Below are 17,278 nucleotides of genomic sequence, written 5' to 3'. Positions count from 1 at the left end.
AGCCGGAGGAATGACAAACACCACCACTGGCACTTGGCTCTGGAGGCTTCCCTTTCGCCCTCACCTCAGTGTCCTGAGGCAGTTTCAGTGCACCCCCTCAGCCCGGGCATGGCAGGCCTGGGAAGTGAACAGGTCTCTGAGACTCGTACTCAGCTCATGTGGCCCCAAAGCCTGTTCTTGTGATGTGGTCTCTGGGTCTTGTACTCAGCTCATCTGACCCTAAAGCCTGCCCTTGTGCTGTTGTCACTTCTGCCTTTTCCCTCCTCAGGTTCAAAGCCCAGTTTTGGCTGGAAAATTCCACTACCTTATCTACTCTGGGGCCAGGTAACCTGTTAGGTCTTACAAAATTGAATTGAAAAGTGAAGTCATGGGAAACCTCTTAGAAAAATGACTGCTGTTGCTGGAACAATCCCCAACTGGCCCTTTCTGCCTCCTCCATAAGGCGAGGTCAGACTCCTCGTGAGAAAAACTATGGTTTGGGTGTCAGGCAACCCCAATGCAATAGGATCTGGGGGATCAACCCCAATTCAATAGGCTCCCCAAATACTGCCCGCACTTTGTCTCGTGGCCTGAAATGCCTTAGATAATCAAGAAGTCTTAAATTTTAACACAGTCATTTCTCCCTGTGTTTCAAAAAAACTTCTCTGGGAGACTCTATCAGATGCAGCCCACTGGGAAGACAATAGATTAGGTATCTGAGGAACCAGAAGCACCATCAGACAGGCAAATAGGCTAGCTGAGATAAGGGCACTCTTGGACTACTCTTGTTTTTGACTGCCAATGTTCCCAAGTCCCAGGCTTGCTGGTAGTCAGTCCATAAGTCGTTGTGAAGAAAAGAGTGATTCCACGAACCCACATGGACCACCTCCTGGGGAGGTGTTGTGCTAGAAGTCACGGAACCTCAGAGGTGAGTGAGAAAGCCACGGTCCTGCCTGATGGATGCCCAAGAGCCTTGGGTCTGCACACACATGTGAAATGTGGGTTTTAGCAGGTGCCTTTCATACACCATCAATAGTCTTCCCTATGTGGGTAAAACCCTAGGGGCTGAGGTCTCCCATTGGTGCCTTCAGGGCTTTTTGCTCATTCCACACAAATGGTCAGTCAGAGACCACAGCAGAGATGGGAACTATAGGGTAGACAAGGCATTTGCCCTGAAGGTAGTCCACACCATGTGTATCTATCTGCATTTTTCCTGTTGGTTCCTGTTGTCTTTTTTTTTTTTGAGACGGAGTCTTGCTCTGTCGCCCAGGCTGGAGTGCAGTGGTGCAATCTCGGCTCACTGCAAGCTCCACCTCCCGGGTTCACGCCATTCTCCTGCCTCAGCCTCTCCGAGTAGCTGGGACTACAGGCGCCCGCCCCCACGCCCGGCTAATTTTTTGTATTTTTAGTAGAGATGGGGTTTCACCGTGGTCTCGATCTCCTGACCTCGTGATCCGCCCGCCTCGGCCTCCCAAAGTGCTGGGATTACAAGCGTGAGCCACCGCGCCCGGCTGGTTCCTATTGTCTTGCTCCTGCTCCAGAACAAGAATTTCCCAGGGAATCACTGGAAGCTTGCTAGGAAGAACAACTGGAACCTCAAGTGTCATGACCCCAGTGCCAGGGGATGGAAATCATATCACTGAATGTGCACATGGGTGAAACTTCCCTGCTTTTAAGTAACTGTTGACAAGTGACCTTCCCTGGATCTCATGTAAGTGGTTCATTTTTAAAGGGAGAGAACTGTACTATTAGCAGATCACAGCATTTCTTTCCAGTCCTGATACCCTGTGTCTCCTTGATGTAGAAGTTCATGGGCAGCTCTACATGTTTTTCTAGAGAACTGTGATTCTCATAAGATGTCCTAGCTAGCGGCACCTTCAGTTTGCTTGTCTTACTGCCTCCCGTGTCTAGAAAGAAAACTGAATGTCTGAATGTAGTACCCTGCTCAGACAAGGTTCCTAATAAATGTTTATTTAATGAAACCCTCCAAGGCTCTGATTTATATAGTGCCTTGGCAGTCAAAAGCAGTAGTAGTCCAAGACCCATGTCAGAGAGAAAAAGAGGAGGAGTATTTATACTAGGTAAGAGATGGCTCAGGCAAGGAGAAAAAGAAGAAGACTTGTCTTGGGAAACCAGTGGGGCAGAACTGGATGAGCAGGGAAACATGGAGGAGGAAGAACTCAGCAGGTAGGATGGTGTGGTAAAGCAGGAGTCAGACTTTGAGTGGAGAGAACCAAGAAATAAGGCTGGGTCAAGATGAATTTGGGGTCGGACATGGTGGCTCACACCTGTAATCCCAGCTCTTTGGGAGGCCAAGGCAGGTGAATCACCTGAGGTCGGGAGTTCGAGACCAGCTTGGCCAACATGATGATAACCCTGTCTCTACTAAAAATACAAAAATTAGCCGGGCATGGTAGTGGGTGCCTGTAATCCCAGCTACTCGCGAGCCTGAGGCAGGAGAATCACTTGAACCCGGGAGGCGGAGGTTGCAGTGAGTCAAGATCACATCACTGCACTCCAGCCTGGGTGACAGAGCAAGACTCTGTCTAAAAAAAAAAAAAAAAGATTAATTTGAAAGCCTTGCAGAAACTGGAAGCAAAGAAGGGTTTGTAGCAGAGGATTGACGTGATGTAAGCTGAGTCAAAAAGCAAATCTGGCAGCAATGTGCAGAACAGAGTGAAAGAGAAGGTCTGAGAAGGAGGGTCTTGGAGAGTTTATAATGGGGAATAGAAGCCGGACAAAGCTGGAGACAGTGCAAACTCAGGCAACAGGTTTGTAACAAGCACGTATGAAGGCCTGGACACTGTTCTAGAAGTGGAATACAGTTCTGAAAGAGAGAGACACAGATCCCCGTCCTTTGGGAATTCACCTTCTAGAAGGAGAGGAAACAGATGGAAGAATTTGACTTTTCGTGAATTAATGCCTCATTTTACTCTGTAAGAGATGTGAGGAAATTTACAAACATACATCCACTCAGAATAATAAAAATAAATGATTTTACCTATTGCCTTTGACAACATCATTTCATTAGATAAAATGGTGAGTTCCCTATGGCTGACCTTACAAAGTCACTCAGAGGTAGCTTATGGCCTGGCACCAAAGCATGGCTAGACAAAGGTAGTTGCAAAAAGAACACAAGTGACTAGTTCCCAGTGTGTAGCTCCGTGAAGGTTGTGACAGTTGATTCAGATACTGAGTAATGGCGGCAAATGGGCTGGAGTCTCCATTGGGCTCATGGAGAGATGGTTTGTTTGGCATCATGCCTGGTCCTTTGAGAGGAGGGCTGTGCTCTAGAATGTGCTGCAGTCCATCCCCCACCCTCCACATTCATGTCACCTGTGTTGCCCTTGAAGACACTAGAGCTTGGGTCTGCCAAGAGAGGATTGATGGTCCACCAGGAATTCTCAGTAGATTTTTCACAACAGAGGCTTCTGAGAGCAATTAATCCTAGAGAGTTTGAGGTGGGGTAATTTTTGGCAAACAAGGAAGCCAGGAATTTGCCTTCAACTGACCACTGAGATATGCTTTGATCATGAATAGAGCAGAGGGTAGGGTTAAGGCCCATTATAAAAATTAACATATAAGCCAGAAGATTAAAAAAATACAGGGACATATCTTGAGATACAGGGACACGACATTATTAGGGACTATGCCTAGAACTTTGTGACTGGATATGGTTAGGCTGGGATGGGAAGGGATATGGTAGGAAAGTAAAGGGAAAAGGGAAGTACAAAACACCAAGATTTTGAAGCTGGATGACGGGGTAATGATGTATAAGAAGGTTAGGGCTCGGATCACTTGCGGTCAGGAGTTCCAGACTAGCCTGACCAACATGGTGAAACCCCATCTTCCCTACTAAAACTACAAAAATTAACTGGGCATGGTGGTGCGTACCTATAATCCTAGTTACTTGGGAACTGAGGCAAGAGAATCGCTGGAACCTGGGAGGAAGAAGTTGCAGTGAGCTGAGATTGTGTCACCACTGCACTCCAGCCTGGGCAACAGAGCAAGACTCTGTCTCAAATAAATAAATAAATAAATAAATAAAAAAGGACAGGGGAAGAAGGTCAGGAGCAGTTTGACAGATTGGGTTTTAGACGTAACTATGGAGTAATGATGAAATATCTGCATAGTGGAGTTCACTAGGCAGTCAGTGCTTCAGACACGGAGAGGACAGAGGCAAGAAGGGAATAGGTGGAGGTGCCTTCACAGAGGTAAGAGCTTAAGAGAGGAAAATAATGAGTTCTCAAAAGGAGAATAAAGCAGAGAGGGCAGATGCTTTAGGCTGGAGAGATGCTCATGATTTGGGGGCTGACAGAGGAGTAAGAACAGCTGTAGAGGAATACAAACAACGAGAGAAGCCTGCCACAACCATCATTGGAGAACAGATACAAGAAGGAGGAATGGCCAAATGGGTCCAACGCCACAGAATGAGATCAAGAACAAACATAGACAGGGAAGAGGTACAGATCAGGCAGTAGTAAGGTCATGTGTCAGCTCTCAGAGACAGGTTTTGGTGCGATCAGGCAGAAGTCGGGAGATAAGGAAAGGGGGAAAAATGCATTTCTCTAGGAGCTGGGGTGTGAAAGAGGGATGGGCCAGGTTTACTGGAGAGAATAAGAGGGAGTGCAAGCTTGGCACCCAGCCCTCAGATCCAGGGTGGCTGGGTCTGTTTCCCTGCTAGGCCAGTAGCCCGCATGCTAAAAGGTAGGGTTTAGCAGGATCTGGACATGCTAGTGAGAACTTCTGCAAGGCCAGGGCCTGCCTCCCCTCCCTGTGGCAGCCTAGGGTTAGGGCTATAGCTGTACTAGGGGATCTGGGAGTCCTTCGTGACACTGTGGAACCCTGAATGTGTTCAGACCCCCAGGCTGCCAGGACACCTGGGCTCTGCTGTGTCCCCAGAGGTTTTTGCCCTGACTCAGGCTGAGGACTTTGGGTGTGGGACTCGCGTTTTCTTATGCAGAGGTTGGTGGGGCGTTGAATGAAGTTGTTAGTAGGCTCCATGTAGCACAGGCACACAGGCCTAGTGCATCAAACGGCCAGAGCCCCTGCTTGGTGCCAGGCCAGCGTGGGATGCTGAGCAGGCAGAGACCGCTCTGCAAATAACAATGGCACGACCCAAGAAAATGACCCTCAGAGGGCAGTGGAGACCCAGGCATTTGAGACGGCCTGACAAATGCATAGCACCTGAGGGCCATGTGCATGTATGTGTATGTTTGGGGGTGAGGGGAGGGTATTACTGGCCGAGGGGACATGTAAACAACCTCTGTGCAAGTTCTAGGACCTTCCTATATTCCTGTACCACTATTTGAAGGCTTCTGTTCAACCTACCCACGTGGCCCATTAGAATGTTCCACTGAACAGGAAAGCCAATGTGCATTCAGGAGAGAATCTCAAAGGACCTTTCCAACTGTGGCATTCAGAGGTCCATAAAGCTTAATCCTTTAAAAGGAATCATTCTAAATAGCCCAGGAGTGAACATAAATGAATGAAATGTCCACGAATGTGGGGACGAAATCCCGTAACAGGTAGCAAAATGGCATGATAAAGAACATGGGCTCTGGAGACAGACCACCTAGGCCCCGATTCCAGCTCTCTCACATATGAGCTGGGTGCCCTAGGGCAGGCTGCTTAACCGCCCCAAACCTCAGTTTCTCCATCTGTAAAATGGGGATAATTAGACTTAGCTCTCAGGCTTGTCGTGAAGATGAATGGCTTAATATTTGTAAAGTGCTTAGAACAATATCTGACACATAGCACATGTTTTCTAGGTGTTAAAAAATATTCTTACCCTGCTGGGTTTTTAAGTGATGCTCTTGTCGGGGATCTCTATGACATACTTTTGAGGAAGATGAGAAACCAGGCTTCTTAACTCTGTTAAACATTTTAGACACACAAACAGTCCTCACTTTGCATGGCAGTATGGGACTGTAAAAATGACCATGCAAGCTAAAAGTGTGCAAAGCAATCCTAAAAATCAAGAGAAAAATTACGACTGTTCCGTGTCCTTTAAAATTTGTTGTCAAAGCATTAGAAACTCTTACCATAGGTTATAAGTGTGTAGGGAGACAAACAAACAAAAATAGTAAAAGAAATATTTTAGGACACAGTAATATGAAACATTAGAAATAATGCAACATTTTAAGAGTTTTCTTTCTTTGTGAAAATAAACTTACTAAGAGGTTTTTTAAAAGTGCTTGCCTTCTTCTCTTTGCATAACTTACGATCCTGAGGGAACATCTTTTCTATGCCAGTGAATTGCCATAGTCCTTTATAAATTTGCAGCAGCTTGCAACGTCTTATCTCTTTGCTTTCAGTGTTGTGAAATACCTCTGAAAGTTCCTATAATGTGAGGTTTTTTGCTGGGATCACTTCCTGTGGGACATCTTCATCCTTTTTGTCGCAACCACTTTCCTCATTTATGCTTTGAACAATGGTTTCAGGTTTCATCAATATAAATCGAAACTTCAAGGGTCGCGACTGTCAGAAAGTCACATGGAGCTTAGTCAGAATGATGTCAAATTCCACTCTAGAAATTTAAAACCTCAGCCTGTTAAAAATAGCTTGTCATCAACAAAGGAACCAGCTGATAACAGACACAAGGCTGACTTTTTACTTTCAACTTATGTATATTAAAAAAACAACCACAAAACTGCTCAACGTAAGCAGACTGTGCTTTCAGGAGAGAATCTCAAAGGACCTTTCCAATGCATTTTCAGTGCCCTGCACCCAAGCATTAATGATTATTTAAATGGTAGAATAACATAAAATGATGAAGCAACTAGATAAATTCAACTATGTTGTAAAAATTTTGTGGTTGACGGAAATCAGTCTTTGGACTTTAAGATCTCATATAGATCAGAGGAGAAATATAATGACATACTCCTTAAGAATCTGATGAAAGTCATGGCCTTTCTCCACTAGAATGTGCACATCAGCCGATACAATATTTTATGCAGTGTTTCAATGAATACACAGAGCCCTCGATATCCAATTAGAAGCCCTGGCTATGAATCTAGAATTTTATTACAGGTGAAACCCAGCCCAAGTCTGATTGAGAGCCGTTGCAAGTCTCAGAAACTATAGGCCCTATCTAAGTAAAGGCAAACCTTGGAGTATGTCATCTGCCACTGAAAATGCATTTAATGATGACTCACTCTTTCCTCACTATACAACTTTCTTCAACCTACACCTCTTCAGCTACAGACTACCTACCATCCCTGAAACTCTGTTCTGAGAGTAAAGGGATTACAAAACCTGGCTGAAAAGACAGATTCAATGGCTTGTTGAAAAACACAGCAGAACCAGCACATCGGACTGTAAATTGATTGTGTTGCACAGGTTGTTAGCTGCACTTCGAAAGAGGTTCCTGAGTGGCACCTGAGCCTATTGCTGGTGGCATCCTATTCTGCCTGTTCTCTCTTTCTTCCTCCTTCCCCATTCCTTTCTTTCTCTTCTCCCTTATTCTTCCTCTGCAATTCTTTTTTTCCACACTACCATTGGCCGGTCCCTAGGGACACTGTTTAATCTGGCCCATGGTACAAGAGATTTTAAATCTTCATTGAAGTCACTAGAGATGGCCTGAGTGAGTCACTTTGAATTCAGTAGACAAACTGATGGAAGGCTCTGAGAAGACCTCAACGATGCCCAAGAAATGTGTTCTTACTGTAGAAACTTACTATTTTGATCAAAAAAGTCATTTTGGTCAAGAAGGAGAGTTAGGGGATTGCTTTTTTTGTTTTTAAATTGATTTGGCTTCAAGGGAAGAAGATTGCCTAAACAAAACCTGCTGATGAAGTCACAAAATGACTCCACCTCTGGAATGAGTTTTATTTTCTTATAATTTGGCAAGAAATTTGGCTTTCAATTGGGAATGCACGTCACTCTACCCACTCAAGGGCAAGATGATAAGGTTCTATCAGACCAAGTGTCTAAAGGAAACTGAGACTCTACCAAGGTCAGAAATGCTGCAATTCAAGCCAAAAGATCTTTCTTGGGCTTCCTTGTTTTGACTTGTAACCATAAATTAGTCTTGCCTAAATGTCTGACCACCTTATAAAACAGTAAGTGAATCTGTACTGTACAGCACCCTCTGAAGCAACAGGAGCTTTTAGGGGATTCTGTAATTTTTCTGTCCCTTTGATTTCCACAGGACTCTAAATTGCCCCCTCTGAGGTCAAGGAACACAAGATGGTTTTGGAAATGCTAAACCCGATGCATTATAACATCACCAGCATCGTGCCTGAAGCCATGCCTGCTGCCACCATGCCAATCCTGCTCCTCACTGGCCTTTTTCTCTTGGTGTGGAATTATGAGGGCACATCCTCAATACCAGGTAAGTCAGTCATTTATTTCCGTATCTAAGGAGATTATTTACATGGGATTTTGGTCCATGATGGTAAAGAAAATTTTGCAAAAGGACAAAAAGCGAACCTGGAAAGATCTCTGAAGACTATGGCTGTGTTAGCAAATGAGGACTTGGGAGAAAATTTTCAGACCAATTATCTGCACATTTTAAATGAAAGCACTTTAAAAATATCTTAGATAAACGCTTGCACTCTGCGCTGTGCTTTTGTAAAGTAGACTTGGCACAAGTACCCTTTAAAACAAGCTCAAGATGGGGTGGAGCAAAGTAAAATTCCAGGGTTTTCTGGTTAACTTTTAAAAAATAGATTGCAATTTTGCTCTGAAGGTGAAAATGTCTGTGGAACACCTTCTTCACTGCTTTTCTTCTCCCTTTCACTTTGCTTCCTCCATGCCCCCTCTTTGTCTTGTGTTTATTCCTTCTCTTTATTCCACTCATTATTTTCTCTTATTCTTGGGAATGTGGTGATAGTGGTCCCCATTTTTCTGCCACTGTCTGGATCCTATTCGACCCTTATGGGGGTCTGGTAGTGGGAGAAAAATGGGGACCACTCCAGTTCTCTTGGAACATCACACCCCAAGAGAATCTTCAACAAGATCTGTGGGTCAATCAAAAGTGGAGAATAATATAATTATCCAGATAATCCCAATAGAAAACCCCACCCTTCCACCCTTAAAGCTGCAATGATCAGATATCAGATTAATTCAGAATGACCTGAAATTTCAGACTACTTCTTTAGTTTTCAATGAAAATGCTTCATTGCAGACACATCTGTTCCCAATTCCATAAGATAGCCAATGAGACTTTAAGAGCATAGTTACACACTGGTAAGTGTGGTGGGCCTCGTCTCAGTGGGATCAGAAGTGGGAGCATGGGGCTGGCACAAAATGCTCTGTGTCTGGATTCTTTTTAACATTCCAGATAATTGCCTATCTCTCTGCCTGATTCAGCCTGATATTTTAGATTACTTTAATGCCCAGTTTAAAGGAACATTTAGTTAATTTTGTTCTCTGCTCCCTGACAGGGTCAACTCTAGAGAAGGGAGGCTCAGAGCTAAGGGACAACTGTTTCATGGTCTTTAACTTGAACTCTCTTCTCCAGTGTGGCCCTTCCTCACTGGATTTCTCCTCTCCCAAGGGGGCTTCTAGGTCAGGGTCAGTGAATGGTTGGGGTGGGGTGAGTAAGTGTTGGGGGTGGAAAGCCTTTTTTTCCTCTTCTTCCCTTCATAAGCCCAGGTGCTAAATTCCAATTTGTCTGTATTAGCAGACAGCCAGGCCAGGAGAGTCCAGCACTGCCCGCGCAGCATTGCCCATCCAGTAAGCCACAGGTTCTCAAGCTTTTAAGTCTACGTAAGAACACCCAGCAAGTAGGAGCTTGTTAACATTTCTGTTCCTGGACCCTGCTCCTGACTTTTTGACTCAGACTCTTCAGGCCTAGAAACATGCATTTTTAAAAAGTCCCCCGAGATGCTTATGTTAATCAGCACTGGTGGAATTTCCTTGGACCCTTGACCAAGGAGGTCAGCCTGTTAGGACAAGCCTGAGAACCAGCAGCCCTGAAGCTCTGGATCAGTGGGAGAGTAGGCAGCACCTCACTCTGTCCACCATTTCTGGGCCAGGGCCATCATGCTGCATCCACTGACAGTCAGATCGAGTAGCACAGTGATTCTCAGCACTGTCTGAGGTAGGAGCTCAGCTACTTTGGGGTGGCTATTTTTTTAAAAATCTCCCTTCCTGATTTTTTATGGTCAGCCAAGGTTGAGAGCCACAAATGTGAGCCTAACTCCTTCATTTGACAGAAGGGGAAACTGAGACCCAGGGAGTTGATCTGCCTTGCCCAGGCAAAACGCTATGACAAGCACGAGAAGCCAAGGAGTTCAAACTCGTCGTTTTACAAGTGAAGGGTTAAAGCCCAGAGAAGGGAAATGGCTTGTCAGCTCCCCAGCTGGACAGAAAGTGGGAATGTAGGGGGACCACCAGGAAGTCCTAAAGCCCAGGTTGATGATCATTTTGCTAGACAGGTAGTTTCTAGTTTCACACTTTCCCTTTGAAAGCAGAAGGTGTAGTTAGAATCCACTAGTAGCACAGACTGTGAGATCCTGTGGTTTCTGGCTGGGGGAGGGAAGATAAGAAAATTGGCCTTGTTTGGGGTGGTTTTTGCTGATCAATACTCCTGAGCTCCTGCCAGCTCCCTTTAATCAGTGGCTGTCTAGGTTCTTGGTTTTGGAGGTTTAGGGGAAGCACAGAGTCAGGAAAGCTCAGGACCAGTGAAAGCTGGAGGGACTTATAATGATTTAAAGCCCTTAAGTGAGTTATAATTTACAAAGCAGTTTCATGCCCATTTTCTCTGGTGAAGTTGGTGTGTTTGTGTCTGTTTTGTAGATGGCAAAACTGAGACTCAAAGAGTCACACAACTAGTAAGTGATGAAACTGGGGCTCATATCTAAGCTTCTAGCCATATTTACTGCTAAATAAACAGGCTGCCCTGTTTTCCTGCTTAGGGGCAGGAAGATGTGTGAAAAGATTAAAGAGATGTGGTTTCTGCCCCGAGGGGATTATATAAAAGTAGTAAAGACAGTCAGGGGCACACACATAGGTGGTTGACTTAGTGCCAGGTAGGGGCTATGAAAGTCCTGAGGAAAGGGTCATTCCTGCGGAGGAGGGGGAGTGGCCGGGGGGAGGCAGGGGTGGGGTTGGAAGCTTCAGTTCTGAAAAATTGCTCCCAGACCACTGATCTAGGTCAGGACTCACAGTCACCTGGCACTGGCTGCTCTCCCTTCCCCCAGGACATATAGCCATCCCCAGCTCTAAACAAGGGTCCTCTCCCTCCAGATGCCATGCTCTGCCCTGGGTACCACATCCCAGAGCAGAGAACTAGGGGGGAAAAAAAGCATGGCAACTGACATTCCTCTTTTTCTTGTTAAGATAATATTTCACAGAAAACTGCACAGTGCAGTGATAAATTTGCCATCACAATGCAGCCTGACAAAGCGGATGTTACCCTTGTTCCAGAAGCTCCTCGTGTGCCTTTGCAATCACTCTCTCTCCCTCACTCCGGAGCAAAACACTGTCTTTGATTTTGTGACAGTAACTCCCTTGCTTTTTTTTTTTTTTTTTAATCATTTTACCACATAATTTCACATCCCAGAGAATACAGGTTAATTTTGCCTTGTTTTGAACATTTTAGCAGTCAATTCATACATTATGTATTCTTCTATCTTGCTTCTTTTACTCAATAGCATGTTTCTAAGATCCATCCACATCGTGGCATGCAGGTGTAGTTCATTTTCATTGCCATAGGGTATTGAGTTATATAAATACCTCGTAGTTTAATTGCCAGTTCCACTGTTTAGGGCCGCTTGAGGTGTCTTTAGTTTGGGGCTATTGTGAACAGGGCTGTTCTGAATGCATATGTGCACACAGGTTTCTCTATGGTGTACATCTGTAAGGCGTGGAAAGCAACAGCTTGTTGATTAGGACAGCTGGGGAGAGGTCCCAGCTGTGGGCTCCAAGGAGGCTGTCCCCGTACAAAAATACAGCAAAGTGTTCACTGCTCTTTTAGGGTGTGAAAGAGGCTCCCACAATCACTGCATGCCTAGATAAGCATTCCCAAATCTGAGAAGCAACGATCAGCTTAATGTGGATACAACCAGAATATTTCCCTAATATTTTGCCAAAGTTTCTACCTTCCTCCAGCATTCTTCTCTCCAGCTGGAGGGTGGGTGGAAGGCCTAAGATATACACGTAAATGAAAAGGTCACACTGTGTTAACATTCTTTTATTTTGTAATTATTTTTCACATATTCTCCTCTCTTGCCCCTAGACTCTGATGGGGACCATTATACTTATAACATCTCCAGTCCCTAATTTGGAGCTAGTGTCTATACCAGTAGTATCTATACCAGTAATTGTTTGTTGGATGAATTAAGCTGATATACAATTGATCGCTAAGGACTCAAAACTCTGGTTCTCTTCTGGTTAGAACACTCAGGTTCTTAATCTAAGCACAAGGTTCAATCTCCCTTTTTCAGTAGGTACGTCTCTCCTACATTTGAATGGCAGGTCCCAAATATTAAGATTTTTACATGGCGGGCTGGGTGTGGTGGCACAAACCTGTAATCCCAGCTTCTCGGTAGGCTGAGGCAGAAGAATCGCTTGAACCTGGGAGGCGGAGGCTGCAGTGAGCCGAGATCACGCCCCTGCCCTCCAGCCTGGGCAACAGAGCGAGACTGTCTCAAAAAAAAGGATGGCATTTAAAACTTCATCCTTTATATTAGATACACATGCCTAATTAATTTTTAAAATTTATTCAGGAAACATTTGTTGAGCATCTACAATGTGCCAAGCTATAAATATCCAGTGAGGTATTATATTATGCATATATTAATATATATTAATTGATCAAAGGTTAATATATCTAATGACAGTTTAAGGAAATACATATTCAATCAAATCTGCTGTGGAAATCTTTTAAAGAGCTTAATGAAATTATTTTAATACAAAGTCAGTCATCTACTGTATAATATAGTGTTACTAAAATAATCACAAGATTAATAACCTTAGACCATATTTTGGTTCTATAGGTATTAGCAAAGTTCTTTTATTTAAAGGGAAAAAAGAGCTGACAGTATTGTTCATATTAACTCAGCTATTGCAAAGTAAAAGACTAAACACTGTTTGCTGTGTTTGGGACTAAACATCCAATTCAGATGATTCAAGCAAAAGCTTACACTATGTATATTATTACACAACTTTTGCCCATAAGGTGAGAATGCTGTCTCACATAGTTAGGCATGTTTTGGCTTCAGAATGATTTCACTGACAGAATGGAATTAAAGGAGAAAGATTTAGAAAAACTGCTACTTGTCAACTCCTGAAAACATTCTAAAACTTTTTAATCTAACTTTTTACTACCACCATTAAAATCAAGCTACCAAGGTTGTTCTCTGATATAAGCAGCATCAAATTCCCCAGTTGTTCCCTGGATGCATGCTCTTTACAATTCTGCCATCCTCTGCATAAGCAAGGTTGTAAGCAGCCACTACTCTCAGCTAAAACCAGATCATGGGACTCAAACTCCAGTCTAGAGGCTCAAAGACCCATTGCTGGACTCCTCAACTCTTAGCTTTACTTTGCCTAATGAGATTTAGCTTAAGAGCCTTTTCTTAAACGGAGTCTTTTTTGAGGGGAATAAAAGAAATAAATGTTCTTGGACTGGACATTCTCCTTGTAGATCTTGTTTCTTTCAGTTGATCTGAAAGAAAGATTTCCTACAAAACTACAGACCAGTTTTAACCCACCCATTCTGTCAACTGGGGCACTCAAACCAAAAGTTTCCAGAAAAAACTAGGCGCCAAACAGATTTGCCAGCTTGTCACTCATCAGCATTCCCATGTTTGCTACCAAATGCACCAATTGAGTTGTATTAGAAACTCACTGATACCAGTTAACCTGGGAAGAAATTAGCACACACACCCCAGTTCATTCACACTGAAATGATTGAGACCAAATAAAACTAGTGTGGCATGGATACTGAACTCCTTTTTACTCATGGAGGGGTGAAGAGCCTCATGTTAAGCATGAGGCTTTTGTTTTGTTTTGTTTCAAATCACTTTATTTGTGATTCACAGATATACATCACATGTAAAGAACACTTAGCTATAAAAGAACACAAACAAGAGTAACACAAAGCAGTTGCAATTTTTGGTGTGGCTAAGATGTTGCTTATGCTCTGACGCCTGTCCTAGGTCCTGGCTACTGCATGGGAATTGGACCCCTCATCTCCCACGGCAGATTCCTGTGGATGGGGATCGGCAGTGCCTGCAACTACTACAACCGGGCGTATGGAGAATTCATGCGAGTCTGGATCTCTGGAGAGGAAACACTCATTATCAGCAAGTGAGTCTGTTCATAATCGAAGACATACTTTTTAAATCGAGGCTGGAGTTTTTTCCACTTAAGGCAACTTTATTTTGAATCTTGATGTCTTTGTTTCTAACGCTGTATTTTTCACTGAAATGAAGTGAGCAATCCCCAGAAATCTAACATTGCAAACAGAATAATTGGGTTTTGCTTGAATTAATCCAGCAGTACATAAATAAATAACTCTGGAAAGTTGGGAAATTATTTACAATCTCTGTGAGCAGTGAATGTGGAAACTTAGAAGCCAGATAATTTGATTTTGACAAAACATACTTTTAGGGAGAGGTGTTCTTTTCTGCTTTCCCAAGTTTTTTGGTCTTAACCACAAATAAACATTAAAAAGAACCAACCCAAACAAACAAAGAAAAAACCAATGAAAAACAAAAATAAAACCCGAGACACCACTGCACTATAGTCTGGGTGACAGAGCAAGACCCTGTCTTTTAAAAAATAAAACAAACCGGAGGCAGAGGTATCTGATTAGCAATTTGCTAATTTATTCTCTTGCCAAGCAACTGAGCACCTCTAAAAGAGCAGATGGTAAGCCGACCTTGGCTGAATCCGATTAAAGTAAAGAAAAAAGAAAATAAAAGAACAAGACAGTAGAAAAAGAAGTAATTCACATGCTGCTCTCTCATTTATGACTTTATGCCAGTATCCCTGTGGAGTGATCTTACATAAATCAGGAACAATATTACCCATTTAAAAAAATAGTATCCTCCTTCTCTGCATTATTATATTTTGTGGATAACTAGCAGATTGAATTAGCTGTATGGTTAACTAAATAGGAATTGACTATAAAGAACTAGTTTGGTGAAATACTTGTTTTCTTGTTTAGTGATCTTAGAAAATGGAGAATTTCAAAGACAGTGTATTTCCCTAGACTTTCAGCCAGCTTTAGTAGACTTTTAGCAAAGCTATCTGCAAACATTGTCTCATTAACGCATTTTTATATTCGTAATCCCTGATAGAGCTTTACCCACAAACTAAAGCTGACCAGGGTGTTTTACCAATTTGTTAGAATTATTCACTCAGATACAAAGACTATAGCTCAAAAGTAAGTGAAGCTTTTCTAGAAACTACATAATTTTTTCAGGTCAAGATTACATACATCATCTCATAAAATACCACGGTATCCTCAAAGCCCAAATATTTGAAGCAGATGTTGAAAGAAGGCAGCAGGGGAGAAATCGGTGTTATTTTAATACTTCCAAATATTTCAAACTATCCAAAAAGAATTTTTCTGGCCTGGGATTTTTGTTTGTTTGTTTCATTCAGTTTTGTGTTGTAGCACTTTTAAGAGTAGCTGAGGCAGACCTCACACAACTAAACAGAAATGGCTTCAGGTGGAAACATCATTTCATTGGGTTCATTGTGAAGTACTCTAATGCAGTAGTTTTCAAAGTGTGGTCCTTCAACCAGCAGCATCAACAAGCCTGGGAACTTGTTAGCAATGCACATTCTTGGGCCCCACCCTGATCTACTAAATGAGACAGTCTGGGGTAGGACCTGCAATCCGTGTTTTAACAAAGTCTGCAGGTGATTCTGCTGCACACTTGAGTTTGAGAACCACTGCTCTAAGAACTAGATCATAATTACTTTTTTATTTTTATTCTACTGGTCTATTAGGCTCTAGTCAGCCAAATTTAAGTGACTATTATACAATCTTGATGTGTTTTCATTTTAAAAATCAGTACTTGGGTCACTTTTACAACTGGCTATGGTCTCACAAATATCTTGGAAGCACTGGTGTTTGGGTTTGGGGGTAGGGACATTTGCTGCTGCTCTTTCATTTCCCCGCACAGCCACCTGCTTTCCAGCTCTCCCCAGCCCAGGGTCTGCCTTCCCCATCACCTCTTGCCCTCAGCAGACAGGTGAAGTGACCCCCAGGATATTTATCTAGAAGGATATCTACCTGCTGCCCAGGATCTAGCACAGTACCGTGCCTCTCACCCTAGCTGTACCTTAGAGTCACCCAGGGAGATTTTCAAAGCCCCTCACTGCCCAGGCCACGCCCCTACTTTTAGATCAGAACCTCTGGGGGTAGGACCCAGGCATCAGTGGTGTTTAATACTCCCCTGGGAGTTTGAGAACATTCCATCTAGAGAGGGGGTGGAGGAGGAAGCTCCTGGGGCAGGAGGGCCTCTCCCCGGGGTTACCGGAAACAGAGATGCAGGATTGGTTTTGTCTTATGCTAAGGTGGTGGAGGTATAAGACTAGAACTGGAGTAAAGAATGATAGACTTGAGAAAGGACCACAGTACCAGGACAGAAATCATTCTGAGATACTAGATATTTCGATGCTAGATTCCTAAATCTCCAGAAAAACTCCGTGAATTCCCAAAGACAATTCCTGAAGTGCTTGCTCGTTACAGTGGGGGAGGCATCTGACCACTCTGCTAGTCACAATTAGGAAACTGACTCCAACAACCCCGACCGACTCAGGCACTAGTGCACGCTGAGACGAAGCCACAACCCACCCACACTACCCCCAGCTCTCCCAGTTCTTTCCTTTTCCTGTCCTCTCAGGCTTTTCACTTGTTGGAGTCTTTGTGTTCTCTTTAATTGCCTCAGAGCAGTTCAATTTTGTTGTTAAAGGCTGAGCTCCCCGCGGGAATAGGACATGTTTGTCCCCATCTCCTTTCCTTGCCTGCTCTTCAAGTCCCTTCCAGCACTCCCCGTACCTCTTGAAAAGACCCCATTGGACCTCAGAAAGATTTTTATTTTTATTTGAATAGTTTGCCAGATTCTTTTTTCTTTTGAAAAGTTTGAGGTCTGTAGTCATTACAACTGTGTAGAAATTATGGTCCAACTTTTCCAACCAACTTCGTCCCAAAGTAGTGAGGGCTGCAGAACTTCAGGGGAGAAGTCAGGCATATGCGCTGCTGAGATGCCGCCTGTGCCACTGGGGGCGTGGAGGCGCGGTCCATATGGTGAGCTGTAGATGATGTGTGCACCGTTCCCCCAGGCAGCCACCCAGGCAGCTGTACTCTAAATTAATGAGGGTCTGTAGG

The 17,278-nt window shown here is 43.7% G+C and overlaps 1 protein-coding gene across 1 annotated transcript in view; it reads left to right on the top strand.

Moving 5' to 3' along the window:
• Nucleotides 1-8,169: 8,169 nt before the first annotated feature.
• The window catches only part of LOC116481527 (aromatase), a 31,860-nt gene continuing 22,751 nt past the window's right edge, over nt 8,170-17,278 (top strand). The window contains exons 1-2 of the mRNA XM_032174249.2: nt 8,170-8,314; nt 14,091-14,241. Of these exons, the coding sequence (XP_032030140.1) occupies nt 8,170-8,314; nt 14,091-14,241 (296 nt within the window). The remainder of the gene's footprint in view (nt 8,315-14,090; nt 14,242-17,278) is intronic.

Source organism: Hylobates moloch, unplaced genomic scaffold, assembly GCF_009828535.3.
Source record: "Hylobates moloch isolate HMO894 unplaced genomic scaffold, HMol_V3 SCAFFOLD_14, whole genome shotgun sequence".
Taxonomy (NCBI): domain Eukaryota; kingdom Metazoa; phylum Chordata; class Mammalia; order Primates; family Hylobatidae; genus Hylobates; species Hylobates moloch.
Note: the sequence above shows the minus strand (reverse complement) of the source record. Positions and strands in the feature narration are given on the sequence as shown.